The sequence below is a fragment of the Oncorhynchus tshawytscha genome, linkage group LG11 (assembly GCF_018296145.1).
Source record: "Oncorhynchus tshawytscha isolate Ot180627B linkage group LG11, Otsh_v2.0, whole genome shotgun sequence".
Classification (NCBI taxonomy): Eukaryota; Metazoa; Chordata; class Actinopteri; order Salmoniformes; family Salmonidae; genus Oncorhynchus; species Oncorhynchus tshawytscha.
Genome location: NC_056439.1, coordinates 3065479 through 3084669, shown reverse-complemented (window position 1 = coordinate 3084669; position 19191 = coordinate 3065479). Strand labels below are relative to the sequence as shown.

The window sequence follows — 19191 nt, the reverse complement described above, 5'->3', positions numbered from 1 at the left end:
TGGGGAGGACTTTCCTGTTTTGAATGTTATTTGGCATTAATGTGTCACATATCAGTTTGCAAACAAAGTAAAAAATACAATAAAAATGTATATATCATTAAGTTAATAAAGCCGCATACAAACATGGTCTCTTTTTTGTTTTCTTGAGTAAGGCAGCTCCAAAATGCAGGCGTTTCAGCCTAGCTCAGTGCTTTCTATGGTGGTGGGGCAAGCCAACAGAAAATATGGAGCGTTGCGCAGTGATTGGCTCAGTGTTCTGTCACTCATGGCGACACTAAGTCACCGCCAAGTCTAAGGGTAGAGCTAGAAAATTCAAGCTCCTTGGGTGCTGCCACAGAGTTACATTAGAAGTGCTCATCCAAGAAGGCTGAAGGTCACTGGCCACAGATAAAATTACGTCAAATCACATTATATCTACAGTATCTTTGATTGGACATCATACTTTCAAAATCTTAGCTAGAAGTCATCATCATGAATCAAGTTGACAATCTTCTAGCAAATCCTTTTTAATACTTGTCATAAGAAGATAAATAATTACGAGAAATTATAGGTAAAATAGGTGCTCATCGGCCATTGGACATGAACATTACACAACAAGTTGGAAATTGCAAATTCAGCAATGAGTGGTTTTGAAGGAATCAGTCGCTAACTGCAAGCATTGCAAAGTAATCATTAGCCTGCTATTCAGTGGAGTGGCTGTGTAGTCCCAAGTCTAAGATTAAGTGTCTACTTTCCTAGTTTGAAATGATAAACATTCAACATTGGCCATGCTGTCAATGAAGCTTGATTTGTGCCGTGCATAAAACAACTGGGAACTCGGAACCGCAAAATCTGACTTTAGTGAGTTCAAGACAACTGCGAACTCGGGGAAAAACGAGCTACAACTGGGAAAATACGTTTAGAACTTTCATCCAACTCAGAATTGTACATTCGGAACTCGGGCCTCTTTCTAGAGCTATGACTTGAAGATCACTGATGTCATCATGATTCTACCTTTCCCCCCCCAGAGTTCACAGTTGTCTTGAAAGCACCATAAATCCAGAGAATGCCAGACTTTGATGACAAAGTTTGATGCCAAAATTTGCCCACGACAGACCGACGCACCACCTTCCTCTTCAAGTGAGCACAGCACAACAGGGTGAGTCCAAAAATGTATTATATGATGCTGAATAAACTATGTAATATGCCAGGGAGATATGTATACTGTAGCTAAGAAAGTAATGCTAAGTATTGTGTAGTAAGCTGTTAGTAGCCCATGTGCCTCACCTTAATAATTTGATCTATTTTCGCCTCTTAATTTCACCTACTGATCTGACTTGGTGGAGTACATGTAGCCTATTACCTGTTTTTGAGAAATGTAATCATTGAATATTGTAAGGGCTTTCATTGTCTGCTTATATGCCCCCTTTATTTATCCTACGGTTCTGACTTGGTGTACAGGGAAAACACTGTACTAACGGCCCATGTTCTGAATTCTGTTGCTGTACATTTCAAAAGTGCTAAACAAATAGTTATATTGACTACGTCTGCCCTAGCTCGCTCATTAATGTCTTAATCGAAATTATGGATGGCCTCTTATCCGCTTGTCGTCCCCTTATGCCATAGTTAGTACATCTCAATTGTCAGTAGAAACCACATTAGTTTAAGCAAGTCAACCATATCAGCTTTGTTTTTTTAAAAGGCAGTATATGAGGCTGAATGAACTGTTTCGCTACCAGACAAGGCTCCACTGATAGACAGGTATAACAGTAGTAAGGTGTTGGGACTGCTGTTGGGACTCTGCTGTTGGGATAGCTTTATGTAGGCCCTAACAGTTTGTCACTGTTGTAGTGCAATTAATGTATTGTTTTGTAGTGGCTTTGCTGGCATGCATCCCACATTTACATTTTTTTTGCCCCACCAAGATTCACATGCTAAAATCACCACTGAATGTAAGGCATGCCTATGGTTTCTAGAACGATGCAATCTTATAGAAATTGGAACGCAGGTTGAAAAGGTAGACAGACACATGGATGTGGAGCAATCAAAACCAGGAAGCCGCAGGCTTGTTTGATTAGCGGATCGTATTTGCATAACTATAAAACATTGCCACATTTTGTTAGGCTATAACCACAGATACAAGTCTTTGCTATTACAGATAGGTCCTTGATATCCAGGATCCTGGGACGTCCCAACGCTTACGTCACCTCATTGAATATGACATTTCAATCTTTATGTTCAGGGTTGGGGTTGTTTGGTAAGGGTTGTGGTTCTGGACATCCTGCATGTCCCAGGATTGCACTAACCATTACAGATTGTTCCATCCTGCATGGAACCAACCAGGGGCAACATAACTGAACATGTTGTGAATGCCAACCTCACTGATATGTCACCTAGCTTAATGTCACCATGTTTTGAACAATGCTGCCTTTTAACATTTCTTTTTGGTAGCTCTGGGGCTTAATGCTTGTTTCAAATATTGACATGAATTTTGTATTTCAGTCATATACTGCAAGTGATTTTTCCATTTTACGCACAAAATAACATGCATTAATTTGAGATGTGAAACCTTTCAAAAGAATACTGTAGGCCTGCTTAAATATCCTCGAGGTGTCAAACTTTGTTGACTCAAGTGTGTTCCAGAGATAGAGATAGGTGGAAGTTGCTGAGGGGAGAATATAATAATGGCTCATAATAATGGCTGTAACAGAGCAAATGGAATGGCATCAATGGGCTTTTGAGTGGCACAGCGGTCTAAGGCACTGTATCTCAGCGCTAGAGGTGTCCCTACAGATCCTGGTTCGATCCTGGGTTTGATTGGGAGTCCCATAGGGTGGTGCACAATTGACCCTGTGTCATCCGGGTTAGGGTTTGGCAGGGGTAGGCCGTCATTGTAAATAAGAATTTGTTCTTACCTGACTTGCCTAATTAAATACTTACATGTAAGAAATTCAAAACACATGGAAACCATTGATTTATTTGATACCATTCCACTAATTCTGCTCCAGCCATTATCACAAGCCCGTCCTCCCAAATTAAGGTGCCACCAACCTCCTTTTATAGAGATATACACACACACACAACTGACTGGTTCTGACCCATGCTCCTACTTTTTTTTTTTTTTTAAGGTATCAGACCAACAGATGCATATCTGTATTCCCAGTCATGTGAATAGATTAGGGCCTAACAAATGTACTTGAATTGAATGATTTCCTTATATGAACTGTAACTCAGTTTATATAACTGTAAATCATTGAACTCTGAGTTCATATTTTTGTTCAGTATACAATACTCTTACATACTGTCACATCTGCTCCTGCAACGCCCTCTACTGCTCATCCTGTGTCTCCTTGACCTACCGCCACTCCCCCAGTACTCTCTCCCCCTCCCTCTCTCTCTATGTGTGTGTGTGATTGTGTGGGCGGAGAAAGGTGTGCTGGAGTCAGAGCAGATCCCCACCAGCTGCAACCCATTCCATAATCAAGACATCTACAAATACTCAGCCCTGCCACTTCCACAGATTGTAATCTCTGCTCAGTCAGTCTACGCTTCTAGCCGGTTGTTGCTATTAGAGCATGTTATCCCTGCCTGATGCTGTTTTCCTCTCTGCTACAGTTCTGCTTGCTCTGACTCTGGTCCCTGTCTCCAGTTCCACGGTTCGTCATCCAGCTACTCTATCCCGGATTCCCCCCCAGACCTGCTTACCCTGTCCCAACCCCTCTCGCTCCAGCCTCAGCACCTGGTTTCCTGCAACCCACCCAAGCTTCCCCTGGCCTGCTCTCCATCTTCCCCCTGTGTTTCAATAAATACCTTGGTTACTTCATCCCAATCTCCTCGTCTGAGTCTGCTCTTGGGTTCCACTCCGCGTAACATGAGAGGATGCTAAATGTTAATATCTATTTTATTCTACTGCCATGTACCCCTTTTCATATTCTTATCGTTTATTGTTCTTATCGTTGCTGCATTGTCGAGGAAGGACCCTGGAATTAAGCATTTCGTTGGACGACGTATCCCGTACGTACAACTTAAAACTAGAGGGGATTGAAATTACATTAATACGTTACATTTATTGAAAATGTGCAACTGAAAATACTGATTGCATTATTAATACCAACCATGGGATATGCCCTTTGCCAATGTTTGCAACACTTAATAGCAATGACCTATATCAAGATGGGCAACTGATTGGGATGGGGACCACAAAAAATGGAACTCATGGGGCGCAGTGGCTTGTGGGTCTGCGGCCTCCCTCATGACAGCAAAGTAAGTTTAAAGTTCATTTTCTGCAATTCTGCACATGTTGATATGGAGCATAGAGAAAATATTTGGTGTTTTAAAGCAAGTTTGTAATTCTACACAATTTGCCATAGGCAGAGAAATTAGCATTTGTACAGCTCATTTCCTGCATTTCTACACATTTTGCCATAGGGTGGAGGAAAATGTTTGTGGTTTTTAATATTATAACTTATGATCAACGGGGACCAACCTCGGTCGGTAATTAGACCGTACTTACTACAAGGTTAGATAGTTGGCCGCTAGACTAACATACCAATCTAAAAACATTTTGCTGACAATTGAGTGACGATTGAGGCACAACCAAATTTTGAAATTACACCTTGTGTATTCTATTATTCTAACTCTCAACAAAAGGGAGATGCCCATCCCTGCTCTATATTAACATAATGTGTGTTACAGACAGCATTGAGGTGACTTCTTGACATTCTACATCAGTCTCCTACAAAGAAGCAAAACTTGTTTTCATAAAATAAAGTGGGATAGTGACGTGAGGCATGATTTGAGAGACCGTGGAATAACTGGTCATTCACAGAGTATCTTATCGCTTTCTTACTTTTGGCAAGGTCTCCGTATCAAGAGCAATCTATGTAATATCTAAATTATAGCCTGTTTTTATATCAGTTTTGGAGCAAAAATAGTAGAATGAAGCTGCAGTGGTGAATACATGGACACAGCTGACCTCTCATGTCCATTTATGGTCACTACAGAACAAATGACTAAAGCTGACTGATTGAATTCAAAACAATTATGAATACCTTCAATAGATTAGATTCATAAAAAAGGAATTAAGACCCAAGTTAAAGGTGAGTAAATGGAACTTAATTCCATATGATGCATTCTCCTCTTTACTCGTATTCTGACCTTGAACTAATGCTGCATTCGTAACCAAGTCGGAATTGGGAATTTACCACATGCGATTGGGAGAAATACACTTGAATGCCAACTGGTAATTAATTACTAGTGGGAAACTCGTCTCTCATTCTGCGTTCCCACTTCTCCCACATGCTGACCTCTGACGTCACCTACTAAGTCTGACAGCACAACTGATTGGCAAACGTACTGCAACTTGAGAAATCATAGACTAAACTGATTAAAAATAATAAGAAACTATACTATGACACAAAGATAAATGATATAAAGAATGATAGTAAAAAGCTTTGGAGCACATTAAATGAAATTTTGGGCAAAAAGGCAAACTCAGCTCCATCATTCATTGAATCAGGTGGCTCATTCATCACAAAACCCACTGATATTGCCAACTACTTTAATGATTTTGTCATTGGCAAGATTAGAAAACTTAGGCATGACATGCCAGCAACAAATGCCGACACTACACATCCAAGTATAATTGACCAAATTATGAAAGACAAGGATTGTAATTTGTTTTTCACCTTTATGGAAAAGGTGAAAATAGTATTGTTGTCTATCAACAATGACAAGCCACCGAGGTCTGACAACTTGGATGGAAAATTACTGAGGATAAAAGCGGACAATATTGCCATTCCTATTTGCCATATCTTAAATTGAAGCCAACTAGAAAGTGCGTGTCCCCAGGCTTGGAGGGAAGCTAAAGTCATTCCGCTACCTAAGAATAGTAAAGCCCCCTTTACTGGCTCAAATAGCCAACCAATCAGCCTGTTACCAACCCTTAGTAAACTTTTTGAAAAAATTGTGTTTGACCAGATACAATGCTATTTTACAGTAAACAAATTGATAAACTTTCAGCGTGCTTATAGGGAAGGACATTAAACAAGCACAGTACTTACACACATGACTGATAACTGAGACAAATTGATGATAAAAAGACCGTGGGGGCTGTTTTGTTAGACATCAGTGGGGCTTTTGACATTACCAATCATAGTCTGCTACTGGCAAAACGTATGTGTTATGGCTTTACACCCCCTGCGATATAGTGGATAAAGAGTTACCTGTCTAACAGACCACAGAGGGTGTTCTTTAATGGAAGCCTCTCCACCATAATCCAGGTAGAAACCAGAATTCCCCAGGGCAATATTTACTAACGACATGCCACTGGCTTTGAGTAAATCCAGTGTGTCTATGTATGTGAATGACTCAACACTATGCGATTAAGCTACAGATAGTTAGTTTCAGAAAGGGTGGCACGGAATAAGTTAGTCCTAAATATTTAAAAAAGTAAAATCATTGTATTGGGGACAAATCATTCACTAAACCTTAAACCTCACCTAAATCTTGTAATGAAAAATGCACACAGTACTACATAGAGCCATTACTACATGGAACTCTTTCCACATCAGGTAACTGATGCAGATTTAAAAACACCATTCCCCTATTATAAATTGATAGGAGCTATTGATAATAGCTAGGTAAATTAGTAATCTGCATGGAGAAGGGGATTGTAAATAATAATAGCAATTGTTTTATAAGATTTTTCCTTCTGATCACTGGAGATGAATGTGATACCAGTCATGGAAGCAAACTATAAAGCATATAAAACTTGTATAATTAGATGAACTCATTAGTCATATCCAGTGGTGACCTGTCATTTAGGGCTGGGGGGGCTAGGCCCCACCTGTTTTGAGCCCCACATTTTTAGCAACCCCCCAAAATGTAAATGAACCCTTGCTGGGAGATTTGGAGAGACCTGTTCAGTCCGTCACTCGATAATATATTAATACTCTCACAATCCGTTGATTCTATTAGATTAGATCGATTAAAATTGTATGTTAAACATCACAGCATAGTTGAAAGGTATATGACGTGTAGAAATCCGAAGAGGGTGGCCAGCAGAGATAGGTGAGATGTGCTGAGGGAAATCAAGGGTTGGAATATAGAACTGGAGATGAGTGGGAGTAAAATTACTGATTGAGGGGTGGGGACTTATTATATATATATATTTTTTAAAGCATATCAGCATGACAGGCATTTTCACCCCTTTCCTACAGTGAAGTATAAAATGCTGTGACCTTATGCATAATTGTAATTGTATGGCCTTTTAACTTCTTATGGCTGGGGGCAGTATTGAGTAGCTTGGATGAATAAGGTGCCCAGAGGTGCCCAGAGGTGCCCAGAGTAAACAGCCTGCTATTCAGTCCCAGTTGCATATATATGCATATTATTAGTATATTTGCATAGAAAACACTCTGACGTTTCTAAAACTAATATCTGTGAGTATAACAGAACTCATATGGCAGGCAAAAACCTGAGAAAAAAATCCAACCAGAAGTGGGAAATCTGAGGTTGGTTGTTTTTCAACTCATTCCCTATTGAAGATACAGTGGGATATTGGTCATGTTGCACTTCCTAAGGCTTCCACTAGATGTCAACCATCTTTAGAAACTCGTTTGAGGCTTCTACTGTAAAGGAGGGGCTCATAAGGGCTCTTTGAGTCAGTGGTCTGGCAGAGTGCAACAGGCTCATGACGCTCGTTCACGTGAGAGGTAGCTCTCGTTCCATTGCTTTTCTACAGACAAAGGAATTCTTAGGTTGGAACATTATTGAAGATGTATGTTAAAAACATCCTAAAGATTGATTCTATACATCATTTGACATGTTTATCACGGACTGTAACGTAACTTTTTCACATTTCGTCTGCTCCTAGTGAACGCGCTTCGTGACTTTGGATTTGTTTACAAAACGCGCTAACAAAAGTAGCTATTTGGACATAAATGATGGACATTATCGAACAAAACAAACATGTATTGTGGAACTGGGATTCCTGGGAGTGCATTCTTATGAAGATCATCAAAGTGAATATTTATAATGCTATTTCTGACTAATGTTGATTACACAAGTGAATATTTATAATGCTATTTCTGACTAATGTTGATTACACAACATGGCGGGTATCTGTATGGCTGGTTTGGGCTCTGAGCACCGTACTCAGATTATTGCATGGTGTGCTTTTTCCGTAAAGTTTTTTTGAAATCTGACACAGCGGTTGCATTAAGGAGAAGTTTATCTAAAGTTCCATGTATAATAGTTGTATCTTTAATAAGCTAAATAAACAGCCTCCCGGGTGGCGCAGTGGTCTAAGGCACTGCGCCAGCAGCGCCAGCAGCGCCAGCTGTGCCATCAGAGACTCTGGGTTCGCTCCCAGGCTCTGTCGTAACCGGCCGCGACTGGGAGGTCCGTTTGGCGACGCACAATTGGCCGGTAGGGATGTCCACAATCATCACTTTTGAATGAGCACCCACATGCATAATCATAAGTCCATGGGCACCTTCTTGGCTGCTATCTACATGTAATATCATTGTGAGATGTGTCATCAATATAAATGCTCACACACGCCAGCCATACAATTGCAATAGTTCATGTATTGTTTTCACATTTTATTCATGTTTACTACATCATTTTCATTGGCTGAACTTCACAACTTCAAATCGTACAATCACGGTGACCAGAAATCTGAAAAACCCATTCAAGTATACACTTAATAAATTATTGTTCTTAAAAAAAAGACAAAATAAATTAACACAAAATAAATACTAATAAAATAATAATGGAAAATAAATAGCATTACAAAATTGAGCAAACAATTTCACGAGCCTCCGATATAGTACAAATCCACCATGCAATCTTGAGAGAGTGACAGTTGGAACATTCCTTTTTCAACCTGATACAAACAAATCCAGTCTACTACACCTGCTGTGTTTGACCTTTGACCCAAAGAGGACCTAGAGGATAATGTTCTGGAGGTTTCTGTGTCCTCGACCAGCAAGGTGCCTCTGTGTGGCGGCTTAGCTTGGGTCTAGTCTAGTCTGGTTGGTTTTCTGAGGATCGGCGACCTACAACGTCCCATCAGCCCATTGGGCAGAACCAGGCAGAATCCCAGAATCTCTTTCAGCCAGGAAGGAGTCTTTATCCTCCATTTTGGATCTGATCCCATCGGGCAGAGGATCCGTCAGACAGAACAGAAACGTAGCCCCAGCCCCCCCCACCCCCTTCTCTTCCACTTGGTAGCCCCCACATTGATAAGCTGGGGGGTCTGGGAGACAGGGCCGCTAGCTAACTGGCTGGCCGCTTGTTGCTACAATGCACATGTTTGGGTTTTTTTTTTTGTGGGGGTTGGCGCGTGGTTCCTAGGAGCTAGCAGCCGCAGCGCTGTTGAATTTGTCCAGGACGGTGGCGTTGACTCTCTGGAACAGCCACTGCTGTGTCTCCGACCCAGGGTCACATTTATTCATGAAAATCCTCTTATCACCGGGACTGCAGTCCATGCAACCGCTGCTCACCAGGTGGTACAGCAATTTATCCTGTATGTGTTGGCCCAGAGAGAGAGAGAGACACAGAGAGCGAAAGAAAAAGCACGAGGTAGAGAGAGAGAGCAGGAGGCAGAGAAAGAGAAGAAAGGAAGGAAAAGAAGGATTGAGATAAATTATTTAAATAAAGTAGAGACAGGTAAGCCTGTCTCTGGCAGGCAGGCTGCTGTTTAATCCTGCTCTCTCATCTCCCACTCCCTTCAAACAGATTACAGACGGGGAGCAGAGCAACTGACTGCAACACGTTTTTTCCTCCCTCCATTCTAATCTGAGTTTACTTCATTTCACGGAGATAGGGGTCTGAATTTGGGAGTTAAACTATCCTGAGAAATATGAGTTCAACACACAAGAGTTTTTAAACCCCGAGTTCCAACGGACCAGTACATTACTTTTCTGAATGTCTATTCTTTGGGTTCATCCTCCCTCGCGTGACAGAAAGGGAAAAGTAACAAATTCAGCGGCAAAAGAAAGAGGAATTGAATGAAGTACGAATCGTTGAAAACTGACAACACAAAATACAAATACGTCCCTGGCTTCCAATAAAAGATTATCTATGGTGATCGCAAACTCTTAAATATAGCCAGTGATGGATTCAAACTGAAAAAGGATTCTCTGGGGAGGGATAAAGTTGTGGAGAAAGATGAGGAGGTCGAGAACGCCTCAGAGGTACTTGGCAGTCATTTTGTTCTGTTATCATGTAAAGGAGGTGGCAAACAGATCTAGGCAGAACCTTAAGAGAGGTGGGACTGTCCGCCTTCCTGATTTTACCGTGTTCACACAGCCTCAAGCCCACCTCAGCCCTTTAATAAGCGGCTATTGCATCTGTGTAGCCCGAGTTCAAGACCTGACTGTGTTGTCTTGCCACAGTAACGGAGGTGGCAAACAGATCTGGGACTCGCGCTAGCATCTGTGCACCTCTGAACCTCATCGAGTCATTCTAGGCAGAACCTTAAGAGAGGTGGGACTGTAATGACACTCTGATTTTGTGCTGAGTAAACGATCTCCTCTCCTCCATAAACGATGTGGAGGAAATAGGAGTGGTGCGACGATAAAATAAGTCCCCTATTACTTTCCTCGACCTGGAACACAGCAGTAAAACGCAGTGTACATCTTTTCTATCTGATGACTTTGATATTGTGTACCGTCCTGTGGCTGTGGTGGTCATTTGAATGATGAGGTGTTTGATGTGGTGTTATAACAGTAATCATACGGTATGTAAGTTACCAGGCTTTCTGTTGATGATTTGATTATTTATTGATAATTTACGTTCCACATGGAATATAAAGCCAAAACGAAAGCAAAGTAAGTACCATACAGATACAATATAATTTAATTATATTTAATTCTGTATAAAGTTACCTTCCTATAGCTCCAGTGCTGGTTGCCCTTCATGCCGTGGCAGTCGTACAGTGTGACAGGGGAACTCTGGGAGATGGAGTCAAAGCAGAACTTCCTGGTGTGGAGAGGATCCCCTGGCCTGATGTCCTCTCTCCAGCCAAATGTAAATATCTGAGTACAAACAAGTACACAGGCACAACATGGTATCCAAGTTCCGTTATGAGATTCACAGTATGACTATCCTAAATGTCATTTTAGAGGCGGATGAACATGAGGACAAGAATGCGGTGATGATCTGTTCAGATTTAACAGTAAACAGCAGGAACATTAGTTGCATATGAAGCAATCGCCGGCTACAGTACCCTAAACTTGTTTTGTATTAAAGAAAAATGCCACCCAAACATGATCTTTTGGTATTTATTTCATTAGTCTATTGTTGATATACTACTAATATGTTTTTCATGTCAGCAATCACGTTTTCAACAAATATAACTTTCAAAATACAGAAATAATGCCAGTATGATGCAAAATGATAATAAATGCATCATACCAGCTGTATTGCTGTATTTTGAAAGTTGTATATCTTTATTGCTGACAGACAAAACCATTTTGGGACTATATCAACAATGGACTAATGAAACAAATACCAAAATATCATTTTTGGGTGAAATTTTCCTTTTAGTGTAGTTCTGTGTATTTCATATGTTATGGTTCTTTTGCGAGACTAAGTGTTGTGATGGCTGTTTTGCAGACAGCACATGTTGCGACTAATCTTTAATCAAACGATTGAAATTATAATCTTTAATCAAAGGATTTGCAGGGTACCTTCCCAAAAAGGTACAGTGCCTTGCGAAAGTATTCGGCCCCCTTGAACTTTGCGACCTTTTGCCACATTTCAGGCTTCAAACATAAAGATATAAAACTGTATTTTTTTGTGAAGAATCAACAACAAGTGGGACACAATCATGAAGTGGAACGACATTTATTGGATATTTCAAACTTTTGTAACAAATCAAAAACTGAAAAATTGGGCGTGCAAAATTATTCAGCCCCTTTACTTTCAGTGCAGCAAACTCTCTCCAGAAGTTCAGTGAGGATCTCTGAATGATCCAATGTTGACCTAAATGACTAATGATGATAAATACAATCCACCTGTGTGTAATCAAGTCTCCGTATAAATGCACCTGCTCTGTGATAGTCTCAGAGGTCCGTTAAAAGCTCAGAGAGCATCATGAAGAACAAGGAACACACCAGGCAGGTCCGAGATACTGTTGTGAAGAAGTTTAAAGCCGGATTTGGATACAAAAAGATTTCCCAAGCTTTAAACATCCCAAGGAGCACTGTGCAAGCGATAATATTGAAATGGAAGGAGTATCAGACCACTGCAAATCTACCAAGACCTTGCCGTCCCTCTAAACTTTCAGCTCATACAAGGAGAAGACTGATCAGAGATGCAGCCAAGAGGCCCATGATCACTCTGGATGAACTGCAGAGATCTACAGCTGAGGTGGGAGACTCTGTCCATAGGACAACAATCAGTCGTATATTGCACAAATCTGGCCTTTATGGAAGAGTGGCAAGAAGAAAGCCATTTCTTAAAGTTATCCATAAAAAGTGTCATTTAAAGTTTGCCACAAGCCACCTGGGAAACACACCAAACATGTGGAAGAAGGTGCTCTGGTCAGATGAAACCAAAATTGAACTTTTTGGCAACAATGCAAAACGTTATGTTTGGTGTAAAAGCAACACAGCTCACCACCCTGAACACACCATCCCCACTGTCAAACATGGTGGTGGCAGCATCATGGTTTGGGCCTGCTTTACTTCAGCAGGGACAGGGAAGATGGTTAAAATTGATGGGAAGATGGATGGAGCCAAATACAGGACCATTCTGGAAGATAACCTGATGGAGTCTACAAAAGACCTGAGACTGGGACAGAGATTTGTCTTCCAACAAGACAATGATCCAAAACATAAAGCAAAATCTACAATGGAATGGTTCAAAAATAAACATATCCAGGTGTTAGAATGGCCAAGTCAAAGTCCAGACCTGAATCCAATCGAGAATCTGTGGAAAGAACTGAAAACTGCTGTTCACAAATGCTCTCCATCCAACCTCACTGAGCTCGAGCTGTTTTGCAAGGAGGAATGGGAAAAAATTTCAGTCTCTCGATGTGCAAAACTGATAGAGACATACCCCAAGCGACTTACAGCTGTAATCGCCTAAAAGTACAAAGTCGCTACAAAGTATTAACTTAAGGGGGCTGAATAATTTTGCACGCCCAATTTTTCAGTTTTTGATTTGTTAAAAAAGTTTGAAATATCCAATAAATGTCGTTCCACTTCATGATTGTGTCCCACTTGTTGTTGATTCTTCACAAAAAAATACAGTTTTAGATCTTTATGTTTGAAGCCTGAAATGTGGCAAAAGGTCGTAAAGTTCAAGGGGGCCGAATACTTTCGCAAGGCACTGTATTTCTTGCAAGGGGCAATATGACTGACTGATTAACAGGCCCGGACTCATGGAGGGGTCACTCCTGACTGACTGACTGATTTGACAGGCCGGACTCATGGAGGGGTCACTCCTGACTGACTGACTGACTGATACTGACTGATTAACAGGCCGGACTCATGGAGGGGTCACTCCTGACTGATACTGACTGATTAACAGGCCGGACTCATGGAGGGGTCATTCCTGACTAATACTGACTGACTGACTGATTAACAGGCCGGACTCATGGAGGGGTCATTCCTGACTAATACTGACTGACTGACTTATTAACAGGCCGGACTCATGGAGGGGCCATTCCTGACTAATACTGACTGACTGAATGATTTTTATTTTTTTTATTTTACCTTTATTTAACTAGGCAAGTCAGTTAAGAACAAATTCTTATTTTCAATGACGGCCTAGGAACAGTGGGTTAAACTGCCTGTTCAGGGGCAGAACGACAGATTTGTACCTTGTCAGCTCGGGGATTTGAACCTTCCGGTTACAAGTCCAACGCTCTAACCACTAGGCTACACTGCCGCCCCGAGCCAATGATGTGCTAATAGTATAGACCATACCCCGTTATACAGTATAATATAGTATAGACGACACTGTACCATACAGTATAGTATAGACTAAACACTACTATACAGTATAATATAGTATAGACTACACCATACTATACAGTACAATATACTACAGACTACACCATACAGTATAGACTACACCTTACTATACAGTATTATATAGTATAGTCTACTCCTTACTATACAGTATAATATAGTATAGACTACACCCTACTTTACACTATAATATAGTACAGACTACACTGTACCACACAGTTTAATATAGTATAGACTACACCACGCTATACAGTATAATATGGTATAGACTAAACCTATACCCTACTATACAGTATAATATAGTATTTGACTACACTCTACCATACAGTATAATATAGTATAGACTACACCCTACTAGTATAATATAATATAGACTACACCCTACTATACAGTATAATATAGTATTGAATACACCCTACTGTAAAGTATAATATAATATAGATTATACCCTACTATACAGTACAATATAGAATAGAATACACCCTACTATACAGTACATGGCTCCGGTTGTACCTACCTGTTCGTGTGCCCAGGTGCGTTCAGCCCCCTCCTTCAGACAGGCGTCCAGTCGCAGCTCTGTCCCTGTGGGGCCGTGCTTGGAGTCTATACACAGACCTGATGCAGCGTTACGAATCTACAAGGACACAAAGAGAGGGCTCAGTTAAAACCAAACACACACACACTTTGAAGCCTCCCAAAAACAGCGAAATGGAGGCCTCGGTGAAGACTTGCATGCACACACACACACACACACACACACACACACACACACACACACACACACACAATATACATCTATAAATATAGAGACCACAGGGTGAGATACTCCGGCTTCTCTCTAATGCTCAACGCTCTGATCACAGGACTCCAGTGTATAGTGAGTGGAATCCATGGCAACCTTCCAAACACACTGTACACAGTAACTTAGTACAAGCAGCCAACTATCTATACACAGTATGTGGTTTTAAGTAACAGCATATGATCTGACATGGTATCAAAGCTCTCACAGTTTGCTGACAAGATCTACTCTCACCAGTGACTGTAAGAGATAAGCTAATTCATTCCTGGAGCATCTTCCTCCCTCTAAACCAGAGTTAATAGGCGCCCCCCTACTGTGAAAACTTTAAAAGTTTCAGAGTTACTCGGCTCTCAAACACTGTGTCATTTGCCTAATTCTCTCTATAGCATTCAGGTGAGCTTGGCTCGTGTCACAGTATGGCTCAATAATGCATGAATCCAGATGCACTGCATCTAAAGTAGCCTGGTCTCTGTCAGTCTCTGTGGCCCTCACTAACACATTCAAAAGAGAGACAAAGGCGAGGGCAGAGGAGAGGAGAGAGGCCAAAGGAGGAGAGGGGGGGAGAGTGAGTTGAGAGAGAGAGTGAGTAGAGTGAGTAGAGTGAGTAGACAGAGAGAGGAGTGAGTAGAGAGAGTAGAGTGAGTAGAGAGAGTAGAGAGAGTAGAGTGAGTAGAGAGAGAGAGAGAGAGAGAGAGAGAGTGGGTGAGTCACAGTATTTGACAGGAAGGAGACCAGGGATGGAATACTCAGAGGTGTTTTGCACAGGGTTGACTCTCTTATAAAAGTTGTTACCCCTGCTCGCCACTAGATGGGGCCAAAGACATTAGATAGGGCTGTAGCAAATAATGGTGATTGCTTGACTTAGTGTGGAGAATGTCTGACAACAACACTATGGTTGGCTCTGAAAATGTTGATTATAAAAATGTAACTCAATGTCAGCTCTCCTCAATGTTGTGCATGTTTTTCTAATAACAGAGTACAGATTACGTATTTTATTTGGGTCAGGATAATCTGTGTTTCTTTTGTGGAGTTGAGATAAAAACTCTTGAGCTGTGAAAAATGGAGCAACAAAAACTAAACTGACGGAATGACAGATAAATTCTCTACAATATGGCGACACATTTTGTCATGACGTTGGCCTGGGGGTAGGTTTATGACAGTCATAAATACCTCTTCCCCCCCTTTTCCTCTCTCTACCCTACTGATGTGACTATTGAAAATCCCTTGGTTAACATAGTGATTCTGGGAACATCAGAAGGTGGGGGGAAATTAACCATATTTTGGTAACCCAACCAGTTGAACATATGTGTTGGTACTTAATGAATATGATGTCAGTTCGGTTGTCATCCGAGACATTCTCATCAATGATAGGATGAGTAACTATACAGTGGAAAGTCTACACATTATAGTTATCAGATTCACATGGAATTGTTGTGCAATTTAAATGTTTGAATATGAAATTATTTGTTTGGATGAAATGTGATTTTAGCTTCTAAAATGTGAGAATTGGGTTTTCATGAGTGAATTAGGCCCGACTCAGTGGCCCGCCCACGTGAAGAGACATTGGTTATAACCAATGAAACACGCCTTCCTCTTCCTTCCTATATAAAGCCGTGACGACAATATAACCTCCTGTTCCGGGTACATTAGGATGACGATCTGATGTCAGAAGGACTTTGAACTCTTATTCACTACAGAAGTGATACCTCCTAGCCGTTGAGTTAGCAACAGCAGCTGCATCCCGTCTACCACACAACGACGTTACTGCGACGTATCCAATTTACCACCAGAGACATTCTTCAAAGGACAAAGGACTCTGTTGGGCAACACGGCCATCCAACCTACCGAAGTGCAGCTCAGAGTAAATATTTATTGTATTTTCCTTTTCCAAATGGGCGGTAATTTAAAATGCATAAGATTCTGTATTTACAATAGAGTAGCTGCCTACGGCCCGATAGAGACATCGCTTCTCCCTTTGTTCTCCAGTGTTCCTGCTCTTTCACTCAAACCCAGCCCCCTTTTCTTTGGGTAACCAGCTGTCATATCTGTTCCGTAATTAAACCCAATGTTGTATTGCTGATTCAACTTGTTAGCCAGGGTTCGTGAAGATAACCAAGAATTTACAACTTTCAGATGAGACTGAAATAAGGTGACGATTAATATTGACTGCTATTGATGTAAAATATTACTAGGTCTTTAAGAGTTTATTCGGAGGACAGCAGCTCTATAAATATTATTTCGTGGTGCCCCGACTTTCTAGTTAATTACATTTACATGATTAGCTCAATCAGGTAATATTAATTACAGAGAAAGGATTTTATAGAATAGCATGTCATATCACTTAATCCGGCATAGCCAAAGACACAACAATTTCTGGCCTCAGTGCTTTCTGCCTCTTTGGTTGCTCCTGCATCTAAACTAGAGAGGCTCTCCCCTTTTCCCATCATGAAGGAGTGAAATATTCAAGACAAGTGAACAACAACATAAACATCCATTAGGTACAGGTCAGATGTGACCAATTTTCTACAGGCAGCCCCATCTCTGGAAGGTCACATCATCACCCACACATAGTTTGACTCTGAGATAAGATGACTTATATTCTCTAGGATGCAGCCAATGAGAAAAGACAGGGAAACACTGTTTCCCTGAGATAGACCTAATTCAATCGGACACTATTCCAAAAGGATGATACATACCAATAATACAAATCATTGTTGCAAAGTTCTACAGTATTTTACATGTCAAACAATATTAAGAGTTTAGTCCTTTAAATGCTGCCAACAAACTTGGCACTTTTGTGCCTATCAGGCACCCGCGGAGCAGCATTATCGTGTAATAACGCAAGAAGTTTTGCCAGAAGTGCAGTTGGAAATGCAAAATAATACCCACCTGCATTGCAATTCAGAAACCTCAAATAATCAAACTCCCTCAGCCTGCCACCCGCATCGACAAAGTGCATTTAACCACAGGGTCATTAGGAGTAAACTGCTGATCGCTCTGAAAGACCAATAATGGTGTGCGAATTGTACTGCATAATGGGCCTTCACTCTCCACTTTTCCCAAGCCTCATCTGTCTGAAATGGGCCCAGGAGCAAAACACAGTGCTTATCCCCGATGCCATGCCTATCAACATGCCAGCGCTGATCTGGAGACGCAGTTAGAGCCGAATCAAAAGGCCTGATGATTGCATCACTTGAAGTGATTTAGACCTATTGAAGGAGCCGTGGTGTGGAGTTGTGGGGGGGAGGCAGATTGGATGGTAGGGAGGGTGTCAGATCGACAGCCCCCTATTTACCCAGTCTGCACAGCTCCAAGGCCGAGGTGTCGAGAAGGCTGACCCCCTGATCGTCATCTTCCAGAGATGTAGAGGAAGTTTAATCTAAGCTCTCTCTCCTCTATGTCTGTCTCACAATCTCACTCTCTCTTTGTCCCTCTGATCTTATCCCTTTCTCTCTCTCTCTCTCTCTCTCTCTCTCTGTCGGTCTCCCCCCTCTCTCTTCTCTCTCCCTCTCCTCCCTTTGCAATCTGGGCTTGAATACCCACTGAGAGCTCTTTATAGATCCATAGATCAGGTGGGGTGACAGCGGGGGGACAGGCAGGGTGAGAGCCAGGGAAGAGATGGCACATGAAGCTGTCAGCCTGACGATAAAATTACTACCATCCTCACCCGGGGGAGGAAAGAGGAGATATTTACCTACTGTGCAAACATTTTCTCATCAAGAGATACACCGCTTCACTTATTATTTACTATCCATTTTCACCTCTGGCTAATACGGAAGGGGTGGTTAATCAGCGGGGACGGGAATAAGCTGGGACTTGTGTTGTGTGTGTGTGTGTGTGTGTGTGTGTGTGTGTGTGTGGTTGTACAATTTGTGCTAATGGCCTTGTAGACGTGAACAGTGAAGAGTGGGAAAGGTGGGTCACCGCTGAGACGGCCTTCCATTCTACCTATTATCATTAGTACCCTGACCTAGGGGCCAGGACGTCAGAAAAACATAGAAAGTATGATTTTCTAAAAGAAGGCAGAGCAAGGAATCCAATTATATGTAATGCAAAATTAATTTCATTTTTCATATTAACGTACAACATGTTCGCCGTGAGGTTTCTGAAATGTTTCAGTGGCTTGAGAGGAGGATGTGGTTTCCTTCCGGCACATAGGATGAATTAATTAGTGAATGATGTATTCCATCATAGTGAATGATGTATATCAGTGATGATTAAAACCAATCCTGTACCAAACCTCCCTATGGAAAAAAACTGGTTGGGAAACAATCTCCATGAATACCCGATTCTTAGCCTGGAATCCCCACTATTTACAGTTGAAGTAGGAAGTTTATATACATTTAGGTTGGAGTCATTAAATCTTGTTTTTTAACCACTCCACAAATTTCTTGTGAACAAACTATAGCTTTGTCAAGTCGGTTA

At 41.3% G+C, this 19191-nt stretch overlaps 1 protein-coding gene across 2 annotated transcripts in view; it reads right to left on the bottom strand.

Annotated features, from left to right (window-relative positions):
- Positions 1-8620: 8620 nt before the first annotated feature.
- The window catches only part of LOC112261305 (polypeptide N-acetylgalactosaminyltransferase-like 6), a 270276-nt gene continuing 259705 nt past the window's right edge, over positions 8621-19191 (bottom strand). For both annotated transcript variants that reach the window (XM_024436568.2, XM_042329689.1), the window contains exons 11-13: positions 14485-14601; positions 10875-11024; positions 8621-9509 (exon numbers count right to left, since the gene is read on the bottom strand). In XM_024436568.2, coding sequence (XP_024292336.2) covers positions 9336-9509; positions 10875-11024; positions 14485-14601 — 441 coding nt within the window. In that variant the 3' untranslated portion in view covers positions 8621-9335. The remainder of the gene's footprint in view (positions 9510-10874; positions 11025-14484; positions 14602-19191) is intronic.